This window comes from Typha latifolia, chromosome 4, assembly GCF_019914945.1.
Source record: "Typha latifolia isolate L0001 chromosome 4, TyphaL0001v2, whole genome shotgun sequence".
Lineage (NCBI taxonomy): Eukaryota > Viridiplantae > Streptophyta > Magnoliopsida > Poales > Typhaceae > Typha > Typha latifolia.
Genome location: NC_133089.1, coordinates 11,427,653 through 11,446,531, shown reverse-complemented (window position 1 = coordinate 11,446,531; position 18,879 = coordinate 11,427,653). Strand labels below are relative to the sequence as shown.

The 18,879-nt window shown below is 38.7% G+C and overlaps 1 protein-coding gene across 1 annotated transcript; it reads left to right on the top strand.

The window, feature by feature from the left end:
- Positions 1–1,738: 1,738 nt before the first annotated feature.
- On the top strand, positions 1,739–5,519 carry LOC140785615 (protein SMAX1-LIKE 4-like). The gene is made up of 3 exons (XM_073133543.1): positions 1,739–3,279; positions 3,698–3,926; positions 4,021–5,519. Exons 1-3 carry the CDS (start codon positions 2,045–2,047, stop codon positions 5,236–5,238), a joined length of 2,682 nt encoding a protein of 893 aa, XP_072989644.1. The 5' UTR covers positions 1,739–2,044; the 3' UTR covers positions 5,239–5,519.
- Positions 5,520–18,879: the final 13,360 nt, after the last annotated feature.

The following is an 18,879-nucleotide window of genomic DNA, read 5'->3' as shown; positions in this document are numbered from 1 at the left end:
TAGCTCTTTTCAGAGATGTCCAAAGAATTTTTGTTCTTGTTGCTATCAACATGAATGTTATCTTTGGCAAATTACTAAGTAACTAATTTTGTGGAAGCTAAGAATGTTGGAATAGGGAAATAAAAAGACAGCTAAAAGCAATTGATTGGGATCTTAGAAGTACTAGTTGAAGACTATGATTAATTATATTTTCACCCCTCTACTATTAAAGAATTAAAACATCATATAATTTATATCTAAGACTTTCCAAAATGTAACACTCTGCACATCTCTATAAGAGTGGAGATTAGAATGTCATAAATAGTTTAGATGGCAAATTGTATGCTTTTATTTCTCTATGATGCACTGTGATTTTGAGTGTTAGTTCAAAGTGTGAATATATAATTAAACCCTAAAAAAATTATCATAAGATAATTTTCTCTGATGAGAGAGTTGCATCACAAAAGATAAGGGATAGATAAAGGCCAAAATTAATTCTTTCCTTTTTGGCAAAAATGGAGTTATTTAGGACATAATTTAATAAGGGGAGCAGGCAGGGGGTTGCTTTTATGACACTTGAGGAGAGGAAATAAGACAATATGGCAATCTCTCTAAGAGGGATTGATGTGAGTGAGATTGGCTAGAACTACTACTACTACTATCTTTTGAGATAAAGGAGATAGCACTCATATGACTCTAGAGTTACATAGGAAAAGAAGAGAAGGGAGAACTCCAGCAATCACAAACATAACAATGTAGGAGTGCATAAAGTAAATAAAATTCTCTGCTGCTTTTGCCACTCTTTTGCCTCCTTTCTTGACCCTTTCTTCTGCTTTCCCTTTTGTCTTTGTTTAATCCACTGGAAATTTCTGATGAGTTTGTCTATCCCTTCAAAGAATGATCCAGATGGCTTCTGAACTAGTTGGAAAAAGTGGGCCCTGTCCTTGCTCCCTTTCTGAAAGCATGCCTAGTTAAAAGGTTCGCTAGAATTCTATTTCTATTAACTAAACATAGCGTATCTTCTATGATAAGATCATGGGAGAGCAATCAATGCCAATTTCAAGTTTGAACAATCAAATAAAATGGAAGAGATTCATGGTCTTGAACATTAAAATTAAGTGAAGAGCTAAACATAATAACCTATTCTTGAAAGCATGATACATATAGTTGCTCTTTTTATCGTCAGTTTAAGCTTTCGGTCAATTAGTTATCTAACATAATATTAGAGGTTTAATCAAATCTCGTTTAGTTCCGATTAGACTCAAATGTCTGTTATCTATTCTGATTTGGAGGGCCCCACAATTTATTATCTTTTATTTCTTTTAGCATTCGGATCAATTAGTTATCTGACTCATCTCTCTTCTTTCTTTTTTTTCTCTCTTTTTGGACTGGCAACCATGGTGATGAGACTTCAGTATTATGTGATAATAATATCTGCAAATGGGCAGTTGTGTTTTTGAGAATTGCCTAATCACATAGGTTTGGTACTTGGGTTAACTAATAGAGATAAAAACAAAGGGTTTGGTTGTTCCTGTAGTATAAGCAGGATGATTCGAACAGCACATCAGGAGGAAGCACAATTCCTCACAAAAGAGGAGTCTATGTTGGCAAAAGGAAGTGAGATTGGTAAAAGAACCAAAAAGAAGCCTGGCAGAGAGAGAGTGATCACCAATCTGTAAGTGGTATTACAAAAGCAACAGCAACAATCACAACAGAAAAGAGACAGAGCCACATGAGGAGAGAGAGAGAGAGAGAGAGAGAGAGAGAGAGAGAGAGAGAGAGAGAGAGAGAGGGAGGGAGAGAGAGGCTGCTATACAAGAAAGAAGCTTAGTCTTGTTCTATAAAGAAAGCTCTTCTCCCACTTATCTTCCTCCACTCTTCTTCTCTTCAAACACCCCAATCACCCAACCACCACTGTTGTTACCAACCAAAAGAAGGTAGTAAAGTGAGACAAAGATCAAGTAGAGAGAGAGAGAGAGAGAGAGAGAGAGTTGTTATAATTAGAAGAACAGGAACTTAGAATCACATCTTGAGGTGGTGGTGTATTGGTTTTAGGGGCTAAGTAATGAGAACAGGGGGTTGCACAGTGCACCAAGCCCTCACAGCAGAGTCTGCCACAGTGCTAAAGCTCTCTCTAAGTTTGGCAGGGAGGAGAGGCCATGCCCAAATCACCCCTCTCCATGTTGCTGCTACTCTTCTCAACTCTTCTTTCTCCTCCAACCTCCTCAAGAGGGCCTGCCTTAAATCCCACCATCTCAACCACCCTGCCTCCCACCCTCTACATTGCAGGGCCTTGGAGCTCTGCTTCAATGTAGCCCTCAATAGGCTTCCAACCAACCCACCATCCTCCTCGGGCTCTCTAATCCATCCCAACCCCACCCTCTCAAATGCTCTCATTGCAGCACTCAAGAGAGCCCAAGCCCACCAAAGGAGGGGCTGCATTGAGCTCCAACAATACCACCAGCAGCAGCAGAACCTTTTGGCCATCAAGGTGGAGCTGGAGCAGCTCATCATCTCCATCTTGGATGACCCAAGTGTGAGCAGGGTGATGAGAGAGGCTGGCTTCTCAAGCACCTCAGTCAAGAACAACTTGGAGGAGGAGAGCTCTGCAACCTTACCACCACCAACTCCGTTTTATTTGGATCCCCATAAGGATATCATTGGTCATGGAAGTCTCTGGCAGACCCAATTCATGAAACCACCTCCTGAGCAAAACCCAATAGGCCAAACCTCCCAAGAGGAGGATGTGAGGGTGGTCATGGAGGTGATGGCAACAAATGAAGGAAAGAGGAAGAGTATTGTGGTGGTGGGTGACTCCGTTTCCGTCACAGAGGGGTTAGTAACCGAGTTAATGAGGAGGGTGGAGAGAGGAGAAGTCCCTGATGAGCTCAAGTTTGCTCACTTCATCAAGTTCCAGATCTCCTATGTCCATGTCATGCTCATGAGCAAGGAGGAAATGGACATCAAGCTGTCTGAGCTAAGGAGAAAGGTGTGCTCTTTAGCATCAGATAGAATAGTGGGTGGGGGAGTAATCATCTATGTCGGGGACTTGAGCTGGGCAATTGATCAAGAAACAAAAGATGGATGTGGATTCAAAGCAGTGGAGTACTTGGTTGGAGAGGTGGGGAGGCTGCTATCTGATCTAAAGAACTCCACCAAGGTGTGGGTATTGGCAACTGCAACTTATCAAACATACATGAGATGCCAGAAGCAGCAGCCATCTTTGGAGACCCAATGGTCTCTGCAAGCAGTGATGGTTCCCTCAGGTGGCCTCGAATTGAGCCTCCAAGCTCCTCCAAGGTTAGTGCAAGAACTCACACAAAGTGTTATCTATTCGCTTGCAATGCCTATGATGAATTGATCTCCAAGTATCAAATTTTGTTGATCCTATGAAAGGTCTTTGAAGTCTGTGATGTTCTTTGTTTCCTTTCTGCTGCCACTTTGTTCCATTGTCTCAAACTAGGACCACATTGCAGGACTTTGGGTAGTACATATAGTCATATAGAGCACACAATCATAATTGGTTTCCCTTTTGGACATATGTAGCCAAACAGTGTAAGTCTACGATTAGAAAACCAAATAGGTTTGAAATTGTTTTCTTTACTTTTTATTCATTACTATTGCTTTAACTAGTTAATTAGGGAAGAATAAAAGCTATTTGGTACAGTCTATTGATTAGATTAGCTGAGTTCCCCTTTCTGTGATTATTTTTCCACAGTTACTTAGACCCAAGAATGGCAAAGCTTGCACAGTACCCTTTCCAACCACAAGAATTGAAGGCTTTTAGCTCTAAAGATGAAGAAAATAAGCTTGTATGCTGCGCAGAATGCAGCATCAACTATGAGAAAGAAGCGTCATTTCTCAAGATAGAAGCCAGATGCAACAACAGTGGCCAAACCCAATTGCCTACTTGGCTGCAACCACATTTGCCAGACAAACTTCACAAGGTAATGAAATGAACTGATACTAGTCTTATTCCAGCACTTTATCCTTAACACTTCTATATATTTGTTAGTAATGCATGCTCTCTTGTCTACTCAGGCTAGTTTGTCTGAACTAAGGAGAAAATGGAATAAATGGTGCCAAAGATTTCACCATTGTCATGACAACCAGATTCATCCATATTCCTCCTTGATCAATCAAAGCCTTATAAGCAAGAGGTTCTCCAATGCTCCATCACACCCATGGTGGTCTGGGAGCTTACCTCGAAACCAAAGCAAGCTATCTATTGAGGCCACTTCAAAAAATAAGGGTGGCGCCTTAAGCTTTAGTTCAGAGAGAGATGCCTCATGTATGAAGATTGGAGACCAAGATGTAAGGACTTCTCTGGTACTGGGTAGTTCTCTATTCACAGATTCAGCCACATCACAAGACAAAGCGAGGAGGAAAGGCACCTCGGATGAGCAAGAATTAGAGCGACGACTGCGAGAGAACATCCCATGGCATTCAAGTTCCACTGCTTCAATTGTGGAAGTTTTGCTTGATTGCGTGACTAGGGAGAAGAATGGCGCATGTCTACTTATGCGAGGGAGCGATTGCCTCGCAAAGAGGAGGCTGGCGCTGGTGATCTCTGAGACATACTGTGGATCAACTGATAAGCTAATTCGCGCCAACATGAGGAAATCCACGAGCAGAGATAGTTTATGCTCTGAGATCCTCACGGAAGTCTCAAGGAAGGATGAGAAATGCGTGGTCTTGATTGAGAACATAGATGAAGCAGACACCAATCTCATAGAGAACCTTATAGATTGCCTTAAAAATTCTCTACCTGATTCAATCATCATTCTAACTACATCCGGTTCTACCGATTTCAAGAACGTCCACGGCAATTCTGACAATGTGATCAAGATGAGGATGTGGTGTGAAGAGACATTGTCTAGTGATCACAAAAGGAAGCCTCAAACTCTATCACCTATCAAGTCCAAGAGACCAAGAAGAGGCGAGCACAACCTCGACCTAAACCTCTCCGTCGATGAGGAAAACGACGCAGAAGGCGATGAGGATGCCGTTTCCAGTGATCTGACACATGTTAGCAGCGGTAGCAATCCCGACCTCCCACATGGGCTTCTCAAATTGGTGCAAGGTTGCATCACCTTAGACACCAATCCCGATGCCTCTAGCCGGAAGTCCTACGACCTCTCGTCGAAGCTAAACACATCTTTCGAAGAGGTCGTGAGTCGGGAAGGGCAAAATGGGTCAGCTTTGCGTCGACAAGGTAGTGATAGAGGAGCAGATGAAAGCTTCTGGTCTCTTTCCTGAGAGCTTGTGTGAAAATAGAGTTCGAACGAGGTGTTTCAATTTGATTTGTAAACGGTCAGAATTGGCGGGAAGATCATACGGTTGGGGTTGGGGGTATAGAGGGGCGGTGTGATGGAGATTGGTTTTCTATGGCTCAGTATTGCACAGTAGGTGGACTGAGCTTTCCATGTCAAACTCCTTGTAAAAATTCGATATGGCCAAAATTTCCTTGTATTACCCTTTCGACGAACATTTTCAATTTTTTCCAGTAATATAGTCATTAAGGAGTAATTTAATTTGCACATTATAGCTTTTTGATGGTATTGCAATTTACACTCTGTGTTTCCTTTTTTAAATAGAAGGGAAACTTAATAATATCCTAATTAAACTAGTAATGATGGTATATTCAAATCTGACAATGCAAGTAATATTGGAAAATAATCCTATGATATGATTCGGGTTTGATCTGGTCACCTCATAGAGGACATTCGGTTTGCTGGGACGATTAGGATTTTCATTTCAGCAATAGTAGTCTCAGGTTATAGCGCTTGAACCACATTAGACAACGTTCAAACGCGAAAGCCCTATTGTAGAAGAAACCTCTTGAATTTTGGCATTTAAATGACTACAACTTGGCATTCAAACGCCATAGCCCTGTTGAAGAATAAGTGCTCTCAAATTTTGGTGCTCCGAACATGTAACACCCACAAACCCTAAACACGTGCATGACACGAGCTCATAAGGCACGTGCGTGGCACCTGACTATTTGGTTAGTTACTAACAATCAAATAAATATATATCTACTTTGGCCCCACATAGGCCACAACATATCATTAAGAGCTTTTCGCCACAACATACACACAACGGTGGTATATACATAATTATACAAGTACAAAGTCACATGCTAGAATATAAGACAAGGATAAAGATACACTTTGGGGGATGTCCACTCATACATCAGATAAGATAACTCATCTAGCGTATAACACTAACCACACTCTACTCTTTATCTATTGACAAGACCTCCAAGGGAGTATCTTGCTCTATTCATTCACCTAGATTTTTGAAAAGGAGAAAACAAAGAGAGTCATGAGCTAAATGCTCAGTGAATAAACCTCATCTCGAATTAGTGATGTCAAATAGAGAATAAATCATGTACTGGATAATATAAATCAGAAAGAAGCATAATGCCATGTATGAGCATGTACATATGTATCCTTAATTACATATATATAAATGGAATCAATTATCATGAATGAGCATATTATATCCTCAATCAAAAATATATCTCATGATGAAATTATAATATAACATCACCGAATATAACAACATATGATGTATAACAATCACAATTCAATGATACTAGTCACATCTGTGATGATGTATGATGCATGCCAACCACTAGATAATCGTATATATCAGAGTTAGATATAATCCACATATCTCTCACTATTACAATCATCTGTCTTAACTCTAAATATTATCCATCATGCTGGACTATGGTACTCGGCCCCAAACTCGATACTCATCATGCCACAAGCTCAGAGGATACCCTGTCATACGCTAAGAGTATCTCTGTAGATAAATTATACCCTGTCATACGCTAAGGGTATCTCTGTAGATAAATCATACCCTGCCATACACTAAGGGTATCTCAGAACAAAGTAATCATACCATACTATACGCTAAGGGTATATTAATGATAGTTGTACCCTGTCATACGCTAAGAGTACAACCATCAGCCATCACCATACTCTGTCATTCGCTAAGAGTATATCTAGTACCAGTCCCGGACCGGTACTATTTCAGCCATCACATCATATCACATCACATACACATGTATTTTTATGATTTCCTAGACATGATAAATCATATACATATATCCAGTACTGTAACAGATCATGCAACTCAGGAATTTAGATGGTAAAGAAGCCAAGAGAAAAATGATGTAATGCAGACTCCAACTATTTATCTAACACATGCATACTCCTACTAGTCTATCACATGCACACTCATGATAGAGATCATCCCGACATAAAACCATAACAGTATAATCATCTTCAATCATCTCTATATATCACCAATGTACTCATATCCTAGATCAACATAATCAAAATACATGATAAAATATGCTTGACTGAAATCATATCTATATAAAGTCATATAATCATGCTGGAGGCCAAAATATGAATGTACATAATATATATAATATATTCTAATTTGAGAAAGACGTCTAGAGGATAAGACTACTCACACCACTGCAATGATCAAATAACCACTTGTTCACGCTGCTACGACAACGATCAAGCCTCGATAGCTAAGTCCACGGGGTCTTGAACAGGGGGGTCGGGATTTGAAAGTATTTATAACAAATAATGTCAGTCTTTTTATTAATTAAAATTAACCTGGCTAGAAGATAATTTCTTGTTGTAATCATGTACTCTTCATTTCTATATTTGTTTTATTATTTATTAACCATAATTATATTATTTAATAGTATATTAAAAATATAATTATCTGCCTATTATTCTCTTTGATAATTAAGAAAAATAAGAGTTAAGTTACTGCAATTAATTACGTAGGAATATACGTATATAACCCTAATAATTATTATTACCTACCTAGGATTAATATAGTAATTTATGTTGCAGGTATTTTATTAAACATGATATAATTTGATTTATTTACTAACTATGGCATAATTAGATTTAATTTATATAAATTAAATATATTAGATTAATTAAACTAATTAAATAATTAATAACATAATCAAATATAATTTAAATAGTATTAATAATATGCACATATATATATATAAACTATATACAGTGCTGGGCCGAGCCCAGCACCATGCGCATATATATATATATATATATAAACTATATATAGTGTTGGGCCGAGCCTAGCACCTCACTGCAGTATTACCCGAGAAGAGAAAGAAGGGAAGGAGGAGGAGAAGAAGAAGAAGAAAAAGAAGAAAGAAGAAGAGGGTTGGGCTGTAGGGGAGGGGTACGGCCGCTGGTGGCCACTTAGTGACCGACCTCTCGCCGACGACTCAAACCTCCGGCGGTCCCAAGAGGAAGCCGACAAAGAGAGAAAGAGAGATAGAGAGAGAGGGAGAGAGAGAAAAAGAGAAGGAGAGAGAGAGAGGCTCACCAGTGGATGGAAGGGTCGACGGCAGCTCTTCCCGGCGGTTAATGACCATTGGTGCACTAGAGGGAGAGAGAAAGAGAGAGCTAGAGAGAGAGATCGAGATAATGCAGGGAAGAGAAAGAGAGAAAAAATATTAGAAAGAGAGAGAGAGAGCATGTCACGCGGCGGCGGCAGAGTGGCCGGTTGGTCGGGTCCCACCTCCACACGTCGTCGCGGCGTGAAGGAGAGTGGCTCGGTGGAGGTGCGTGGCACCTCCACCGCTGCCACAGCATGCAGGGCATGCTGGGCACGAGGCCGGCCACAGCATGGCCGGTCGCGTCGTGCCCAGCAAATTTTTTTTTGGGGTTATTACAAAACACCTCAACTCGAGAGAAGTCTTCATTCAATTGCGTTCGAACGTAGTCCAAATGGTGTTTGAATGCCCGGTGTCGAGATCATCTCGTATTAGAGTTATTTGAAATTTTTTTGAATTTTGTTTAGCCTCTAAATTTGTGGAAAGTAGTCATTTGATTATAGAAGAATATTGACATTATTATCATTTTCTGTCTCATCTCTCTCAACATTCTTCTTCGATCTAAGACTGATGCAATCTAGCCAACGCCATTCAGTTCTTGATTGTCAATCCCCTTAGTCCAATAGGGCTAGCTATTTTCTCCCTTTTTTCTAAAACCCTAAACCATCGACTAGCTCTTCCCTTCTCATCCTTTAATCCCCCTTCTTCTTTAGAGCCAACCATCTTCTCCCTCTTCTTCCTTTTTAAATTGGAGATCTACCCCATGTTAACATCATCTCAATTATCCTTTCTACCACCAAATCGCCCCCTTCATCACATTAAATAAATCACCTTAGCTCGATTCACAACACCCATATGATCAAATCAAAAACTTTTGGTGAATTAATTTTGGGTGCAAATAAATCTAAGTATTTTTTTTCTTTCTATTTCAAAGCTTATTTATGATTTTCTTGTTGTATAAACCATGTACTTCTAATATTTTTAACTTGCTAGATAGTAATAGATCACAATGATATCTTTAAATAACCAGTTAACTAAGCTATGAACCAATAATATATATAACATTATATGTGGCCCCTATACCAGACGTAGACATGAATTATAAGGAGATGTCACACCCCCATCGAATAGATAAAATATGGATTAAACTATGATTGACGAGGTCTGTACTCGTGACCTCTAAAAATACTATGTTTAATATCATGTTAGATAATCAGTAACCCTAGAGTTTAAGATGTGGGGCAATAGAAATTTTTTGATTTAGAGAGGGAGAGGGAAACGCTATTTAAGGGGATCCAGAAGTGAGATGGCAGTAAGGGCCTAAACTTTGTTTTTTGACTTGATTATTACATACCATTTTTAACTCAGCTGGATGTAGTTTTCTTTTCTTTACTTTATCCGAATGGCATTTTGATGACCTTTTAACTTAACTCAGTCCTACAATTAAAATTTTGGGGTAATTTGCACCTTAAGACATTATAAATTTATATTTTTTTCACCTTTATCCGTACTATTTTTACTTTACAGTTTTACCTAATATTTTTTCAAAATATTAAAAGTACTCTTGAGCTACATTTGAAAATATCTCCTAGCATAAAGTATAAAAAGATTTTTTTTTTTTTTCTTTCTACTTCTCTCTTCGTTGGTATTAAATATTAAACATCTTGAGTTTTGTTTTCTCCACTCATCTTCTCCACTGAAATTGAAATTTTACACATTTTCAAAGCTCCACATTTCTTCTACATAATCTTAATTTATTCCTCTTTGTGACAAAAAGCTTAAGATTGCCTCACGAGAGCCTTATTAGGCTCAATTTTCTCGCCTTCTCCCTTCCCCTTTGTCATGATAAAAAAACTAGGTTTTGCTTTAAAAAAATTCTTTTTATATATTGTTGTATTACAGTAGTTCTTAGATTTAGAACTTATTGAGACATATTAGTTTATAATTCTATTATCACTGATTAGGTTGATGAAAAACTAAAACTAAATTTTTCGTAACTTTGAGGCATAATTCGTGTGGATGACCTATCCCTGTTAATATATTAGTTATCTAGAAATATTTGTAGCAAACTACAATGATAGTAGTCAGAATAATTTTTTTATGTTTTCATATATTTCTACTTTATTATTCTTTTGTGCTAGTAATATCTGTGAGAGTATTTCTTTTTTGTACATCAATTAATTATAAATCTTTTAAGCATATGATAGTTTGTATTCCTTTCCATTTGTACCAAGATTTGTAATGTGGGCTGTAAAACTATCTTTTAATAAAGAAAATGTGCAAATTTTGTGGAGTAGATATGTTGATGAAATCTATAATATTATTTCTCCAATTCATAGATAAATTGATGGAATCCATAGATACATGTTCATGATCCATAGTTACTCATAAATATTTTACATACACAAAGGGTAAACGACTGGATGTGAATTATGGTACTAATTATTTATTATTTTTTTAAAGAATATTCAATTGGTCATGATGATTAGTCTCATGACTAGGCATTTTAAAATTTCATCTATCTCAAACCAATATGAATCGTAAGGATAAACTATTAAAATGTTTATTTGCTTATTATATATTATATTTTTCATGGGATCTTTTTTTATAGAATGGATTGCAATATTTTCTTGATGGAGTATGAGAATCTCCTGTAAAATGACACACCAATGACATTCTCACAGGATAATATGACTATATTCCATGCATAAAAATTACAGTAAAAATTATAGTTAATTGAGTCAAAAGTAGAAATGATCATTGTAAGAGATAAAAAAAAATGGGAGAGAATCCAAGCTAAATGACAAAACAACCAATGCCCCCACTTTACAGTTCTTCTACTAAGAAATAGTACTAGAGAAATCAAACTCACATGTCTAGTTTATTGTAATCAAATTATAATTGGAACAATTTAGATTTTAGAGTATGTGGAATAAGAAAATTTTATTTTGACATACAACACTTGAACATTTGAATTGCAATTCAATATGTATTTCTTTGTGTATAGTGGCAGAGTATATTGACATACAACATATAATTTATAGATGTTATTTTCAAAATTTTGAATACAAGAACAAATTATTTTGACATACAATATATATAATTTTATCATTATTATATCCATATTCTATATATATTGACTCTGAATTCTCATATTACTAATAATAAATTATGTAATAGATAAGTTGAATGCACATCCTGGCACAAGTTTAATATATAAACTCGTATGTTAGTAGGCTAAGTGCATAATAGAGCGGGTAGAACAAAACAGAAAAATATGAAACATTTTTAGACTTAGAGTTTCCTTCGGTGGATTCTCCTTATACGAAGTAAAGATACTCCTTTATTTTAATTAGTACCATAGCATACTATGGATTCATGTTTTTTTAGTTAGTATCTTTGGAATCCATATATACTAACTCTGAGTTATGTAGATACCAACTCCAAATTTATAATTACAAACTTTATATTCCATTGTTACAAATATGGATTCATATGATACTAATTACGAATTCCAAATATAATAAATCTAAATACACTTTGTTATAAAAAAAATAACTCATTTTATTGAACTTAATTCTATAATAACACATTCATAAATATAAACACCAGGTTCCATAATTTTTATATTCAGTCTATGTATACTAAATTTGGATTTCGTAGTTACTAAATATGAATTCTTGAGAACTAATTATAGATTTTGTAATTACTAAGTATGGATTCCTAAAATATATCTATGGAGTCCACAAATATATTTATGGAATCCATAAATAAATAAATAAATTTAGGGGTGGCAAAAATTGATTTGACCCGATAACTCGACACAATAATCCGACTTTTAATCGAGTTTGGGTTTAGTCTAATTGGATTTGGGTCATAAACGAGTCAACCTGTCTAACCCATTTAATAATCGGATCGTGCTCGGGTTTAGACCACTGACCCGTTTGACCCATTTAATTATGCGGGTCAGGTCACAACTTTCTAACCATATATATATATATATGTATATATATTCGAAATATCTAACGCTAAGCATAACCTAACTTACACCCTCACTGCCTCCAAACATCAGCCGTTGCTCCCACTCTCCCAAACCCCTTCTTCCACTACCCAATCCTTCTCCCCTCCTCCTTCCTCCTCCCTCACCCCTAACCCAAACCATTGCCTCGCTCGTAGCATCCCGTACCGACAGTACACCTTTAACACCAGCGCCTCCATCTACACCCGATTCATCTCCTTCTGCGACGGCGAGGTCGTCATCTCCCCACTAGTTCCACCATATCGACGTCTCCCCCTACCATCTCTATCAACGGCAAGGAAGCCGTTGTCATGCGTCGTGCCCTTTCTCCTCCTCAAAATCTCAAATCCCTTACCTTGCCCTTACCATCCCCTTTCTCCTCCTCAATCCCTAACCATATCTATTCGGTAATGCAGTGATGATCGATTTGATGCCGGTGGTGATTGATCTGAATACGGTGGCGAACAAGGTTGAGATCGTTGTTCTGAGGGTCTATGATGGCGTTGATCTCATCGAGGGCACGGTGTTCCGGTCGGGTTAACCAGATCTATGATGGCGTCGATCTCGTCAAGGGCATGGTGTTCGTGTCATTGTTCCAAGGGTCTATGATGGTGTTAATCTCGTCGAGGGCACGGTGTTCGTGTCGTCAACATAGCACCCCTTGAAGACCAATCCATGGCAACTGTGGCTAAGCACATGCTCCACATCGAATGTCAAGATGCAATGATTCATCAAAAGTAAGAGCTTTTATCATTTTACATCTTCTATTACAAAATGCCAAGATTTTTTAGCCTCTGCTATAATTATCTTATTCTTTAATTTTTTTAGCTTCTCGCACAAGAAGAGCTTGACAATCCTGAACAAGGTGAAGGTCTTCTTTGGTGATGCTACTAGTGGTGCCAAAGAATTGTTTGGGAAGCTTACTACCTTAGGTTATGTTAGCAATGAATCAAAATCAGCAGCTGAGTGATCATAAAACAAAATGCATGCCTTAGCTTCTGCATTAGGTTATGTTAGCAATGATACAAGATCTTTGTATTAATGGATGCTGGATGTGGAAACATCCAGCTGTTGAACGTTACAATATTTTTTTAATCTCATTATGTTGTATGCATCTTATATTATTTTGTATTTTGAAACAGTACGCAATATTTTTGTATTTATATAAACTATTAATCGTGTTAATGGTATTGGGTTAACTGTGTCGTGTTAATCGGGTTAACCGTGTCGTGTTAATCGGATTAATCATATCGTGTCAATCATGTTAATCGGGTTAATTGGTTTAATCGTATCATGTTAATTGAGTCGTGTTACTCTCGTACATGACCCATTTATTAAACGGGTTAGACAGGTCGTGTCGTGTTACTAGTTTATTAATTGAATCATATTTGTGTCTATAAAATTTGGCCCGTTTAATAATTGGGTTGTGTTCGTGTTAGGGTGAACTTGACCCAACCTAAATCTGACCCGACCCGATTGCCACCCATATATATATATATATATATGGAATCTGTAATTATATCTATAGAATTTATAAATATTATCTTAGTCCATCTCTATAGTTGTACATTCTACTATAAAATAAATATATAAATTTTTAATATATTGGGCATATTTTAAACATTAAGAGAACATCGTCATTTTCAATAATGTTGATAAAAGAGTTAACTTATTTTGATGGATAAAGATACTTAATAGTAATATCATATTCAATTCAATGCTCTTTTATTAATTTTTAAATTTCCATCTTCACTTTTAACATGATAAAATGATTTTAATATGTAAATGGGCCAAAGAAGGATAGCTAGGGTCAATTAATTCTAGAAGAGTGAAATGGCTGAGAAAAACCCCCCTATTGTCCCTAGGTTACTAACTTTGATCAAACGACCTCCTAATCTTTCCCCGCCTCCAAATGAAGTTATCATGCCTACTCATGATCGAGCAAATACTAAGCTCCTTAATAAGAGGGAGATAAGAGTTCACCTACCCCATATAGTATCAATGCATTGAGTCCTATAGGGGATGCGGCCTCCAAAAGTGGACCTGCCTTGGCAGATCCAAATCTAGAGATGGTCCCCACCTCTTGGGTCTAGTTGTTTAAGGGCTCATGAGCTACAGGTAGGGTTTCTGTAGATACCTCTACGTGTAACCACATTCTAAGAAGGCTTCAGACGTCATTGTCTACCATGATGGACTTGGACCCTGAAAGGCTGCAAAGTAGCAAAGCGGAATGGGTTCCAATTTTTGGGATTTTTGAAGCAATCCATCGAGGTCGACCCACTAGGTGAGAATCTTTCAATCTATGGCTTATGAAAACCTCCCCCACAATGTTTTTTTGATGTGGGATGATCGGGCATAATTTGGTGGCTTGTGACAGGCCGGAGCCGGGTGGTAGTGTGGTCAAAAAAGGGATGAGTCAACCTAAAGTGAAAGTACAACTAAGGTAAACAATGAAAATGGCACTAACCAAGATCCTTTTGGGCCTTGGATTAATGTCCTAATAGAGGGGAAAAATCTCGCAACTCGGGTGGCGTCACCGCTACCTCCACTAGTAGTGAAGGCATGGTGCTATCGGAGAAGGCGAATGAGCCTGAATAGGGTGGTAATAATACTGACCGGAACTCATCCATTATTTAACCAGAGTGGTACTTTTAGGTTGATTGGTGTGACTGAGGTCATTTAATTGTTCCTCTCATCCCAAGCCATGCTGATGCAGGAGAGGTCTACAAGTTGACTATTAATGATGATGTAATAGATTTTCATGAAGCTCACGATACTGCTAATAGCACCGTTTATCCCGATTATTCTGCTGACCCTCCTAATAGCAGTAATGATATTTGTCAGGGAGAGTTAATGGCCATTAATGGACATGCCATCACTTTGACTCCTCTCAACCATTTTTGGACCATCGAGGCTCTCGCTTCCAACAACCCCTTGACTTCTATTTTCCCTCTAAATTATTCACCCTTAACCCCTGCTCCTCTCCTTTCTCCCATGCCTCCCTTAACTTCTAGACCCACTCCTGCCCTTTTAAATTTTTCTCCACCATACCTCTTGTGTCTCCAAAGGAGACCACTTGTACTATGGCTTCTATTTTTTGAGCGGGCTTGGCTGGTATTGACATGCCAGAGGAGCCTTTGGTCGATGATCTAGAGCTAGGTCCCTAAGGCCTGACGATCCATAATATCAAGATAAAAAAAATAGTAAACTTGGCAAAAGCCAACACTTTAGAAAGTAGTTCACTCCATTGTTGCCTCTATGACTAATGAGGACTACATTGTGATTAAAGTGGACCTAGAGAAAGCATATGATTGCTTAAAGTGGGAGGATGTCACTACCACTACGCCTCAGATAGGTTCTCCAAAAGTTTTTATTGATTGGATTTCAGCTTGCATATTATCGTTGTCTTTCGTTGTTCTGATAAATGATATTCCGTCTAAATGGTTTCAAAGTTAAAAAAAATAGTTTATTAGACAAGGGGATCCCCTATCTGCATATCTCTTCATCTTAGTGTCTGAAATTTTTTTTCTGCCCTTATGAAAGAAGCCATTTAAAAAAAAGATATTTAACCTTTCAAAATTCATAATGATGCTACTGTTAGCCAGCTTTTATATGTCGATAATCTTATGATTTGTATCATTAACAGTGAATTATTTTGTAAGAATCTTATGAACGTCTTTAGAAAGTATAAGATTATTACCAATCTGCGCATAAACCATAGCTTGTCGGAGGTTTTCTTTCCTCTTAAGCTCTATGTGAGACAGGAATATCTCTTTTTGCGCATTCTCAATATGGCAGAGGAGGATTTCCCTTTCAATTGTCTTGGAGTTCCTCATCGAAATTGAGGCCAAGCTATCGGGGTGGAAAAGAGTCATGCTCTCCCAAGCTGAGCGTGACACCTTGATAAATTCGGTGCTAAACTCGATGTTGGTGCATCTGCTCTTCTCCTCTTGGATCCCCCTTGCGGTGTTGGTTAGGATTGCAAAGCTATCCCGCTAATTCCTTTGGGATAAATCAAACCAAACTCAGGGGCTGCATTTAATTGGGTGGGAAAAGGTTACTAAGTCCAAAGGGGATTGGGGTTAGGGACCTTCGGACTGCTAGGCTTTCTTTGGTCGCTAAGAAGGTGCTTAACATCCTTAACAATGATAATTTACCTTGGACTAATCTTGTTATTGCTAAATATGGTAGTCTCCATCCTTGGAGAAATACTAGGCCTAAGAAGAGCTCTTAGAGATATAAGTTGATCTTCGATTCTATAAAGGCTATTAGGGGTGGCCTACTTAAAGTGATCAATAATAGGCATTCCACTAATCTGTGGGATGATTCGTGGTTGGGCCACATACCCATTAACAGGTGGCCAACTTTTGTTAATATTAATATGGTCAGACATATTAAAAAAGTTAGTGATATTATGAGGAATGGCATATGGGATATTGATCAAATTTGCACTACTTTCAATCAAAATCTCAATGAAAAAATTCTTGACATCTATCTCTTTGAGATAGATAAGTTTGACATTTGGGTTTGGGCACCCCATCCTAGTGGGATAGTGTTACAACCAGCCTAATCCGATCCGCAACGGTTCTGAAGCTTGGATCCTAACTTGGTAGCCTTCCAATGGCTAGATGAATGCTAGGGTTAGATCTTGGTGTGAAGGGGGAGAAGTTGTTGTGGAAGAGGGGGGATAGAGGCTGGAAGAAGCCGACGAAAGACTTAGGCGGTGGGAGAAGGGACAAAGGAGAGGGCGCCAATAGCTAGAGTCAAGAGAGAAGAAGATGAGGATAAAGCCAATTCCAATCCCGATAAAAAAATCTCAATTAGGGTTTCCTCCACATATATATAGAGGCTCACCCTAAGAACTCCATAATTAACATAAAAGCACTCCAAACAACCCTAACAATCCCTAACTTAACCCACACTTTCATCGCGGTGCGTTCGAATGCGCCCGATTGCGTTCGAACACGAAATTTTCATTCTTTGTCGATGCAAACGTGATGTAGGCGTTCGAACGGCCGCATTCGAACATGCCTGTTTTCATTCAAACGCACAAATTCTGTCCTCTATCGATGCGAACGTGATGCAGGCGTTCGAACCACCCCGTTCAAACGCAGTCCTTGCGTTCGAACGCACCCTAGCAAAAATATATTTTATTGATTCTACTTACTCAACTAGATAAATAGGCTCATTTCCATAAACCCAATGTCACACGTGGAGTCAATATGGATCGAATCGTATCACTCCACCACGCTTCCGTGCACCTTGCCCTCAAGGTGTCAACTCAAGGTAACGATCCATGAAGTCGGCTTCAGGCATCCATGTCACCTCCTCCACTGGGCGTCTTTGCCACTCCACCAAAATCTTAGTCATCCACGACCTGAACTAGAGTGCGTCGGCGAGCTAGGATCCGAATTGGAGTAGGGGTACTTGGTTTGGATTCAAACTCTTCGGCTTCCGTCATCGTTGGTTCGGGTGGTACACCTCCGATGGGCTCAGTAGGAAGAACTCGAGCCTTGAGATTCGAAACATGAAATACTTGGTGTATCCTCACCTCCTCCAGTAAGTCAAGGCGATAGGCTATCGGTCCAATCCTCTCGATCACCTGGTATAGTCCATAAAATTTTGGAGCTAACTTCTGATTGGGAATTGGTCTAACTAAGCTTTGCCAATATGGTTAGAGCTTGATGAAGATCCAATCCCCAATCGAGAAGGACCTTTCTTGGTGCCTCTGGTTGTAAACTTGCTTCATCCTATTTTGGGCAGTCGCCGCTAAGTGTATTTTGAGTCTCCTCAACACCTCATCACAATCTCTCAAAACAGCATCTACTTCGGTTTGCTCCGTTCGAGCTGATGGCAAGTATGTCTGCAAGGTAGGAGGGGGTTGTCCATAAACGGCCTCAAATAGAGTCATGCCAATGGCCGAATAAAAAGCTGTATTGTATGACCATTCCGCCTATGGCAAATAAGATATCCACCGTCGTGGTCGCTCGCCCACAAAACACCTCAAATACTGCTCTTGCCCGTCCGTTTGGGGATGATAGGCTGAACTCATCTGAAAGGTGATCCCTTAGAGTGCAAAGAATTTAATTGACTCACAAATATAGGATCACGATCTGAAACAATTGATTTTGGCATACCATGCATCTTGGCCACGTCGCGCACATAGACCTCAGCCACCTTTTTCATCGTGTAAGGATGCGCTAAAGCTGAAAAATGTGCATACTTGCTTAGGCAATCTACCACCACCAATATAACAGAATATCTCTTGGCCTTGGGTAGGCCATCAATGAAATCCATGACGACATCCTCCCAAACCTTGATCGGAATGGGAAGCGGTTGAAGCAATCTAGCAGATTTGGTCGACAACGTCTTTGTCCTTTGGCACACTTCACAAGCCTTGTCATAGGCCTGCACATCCTTCTTCATCCCAGCCCATACACAACTCTGACTCAACCTTTTGTAGGTGCGTAACACCCCT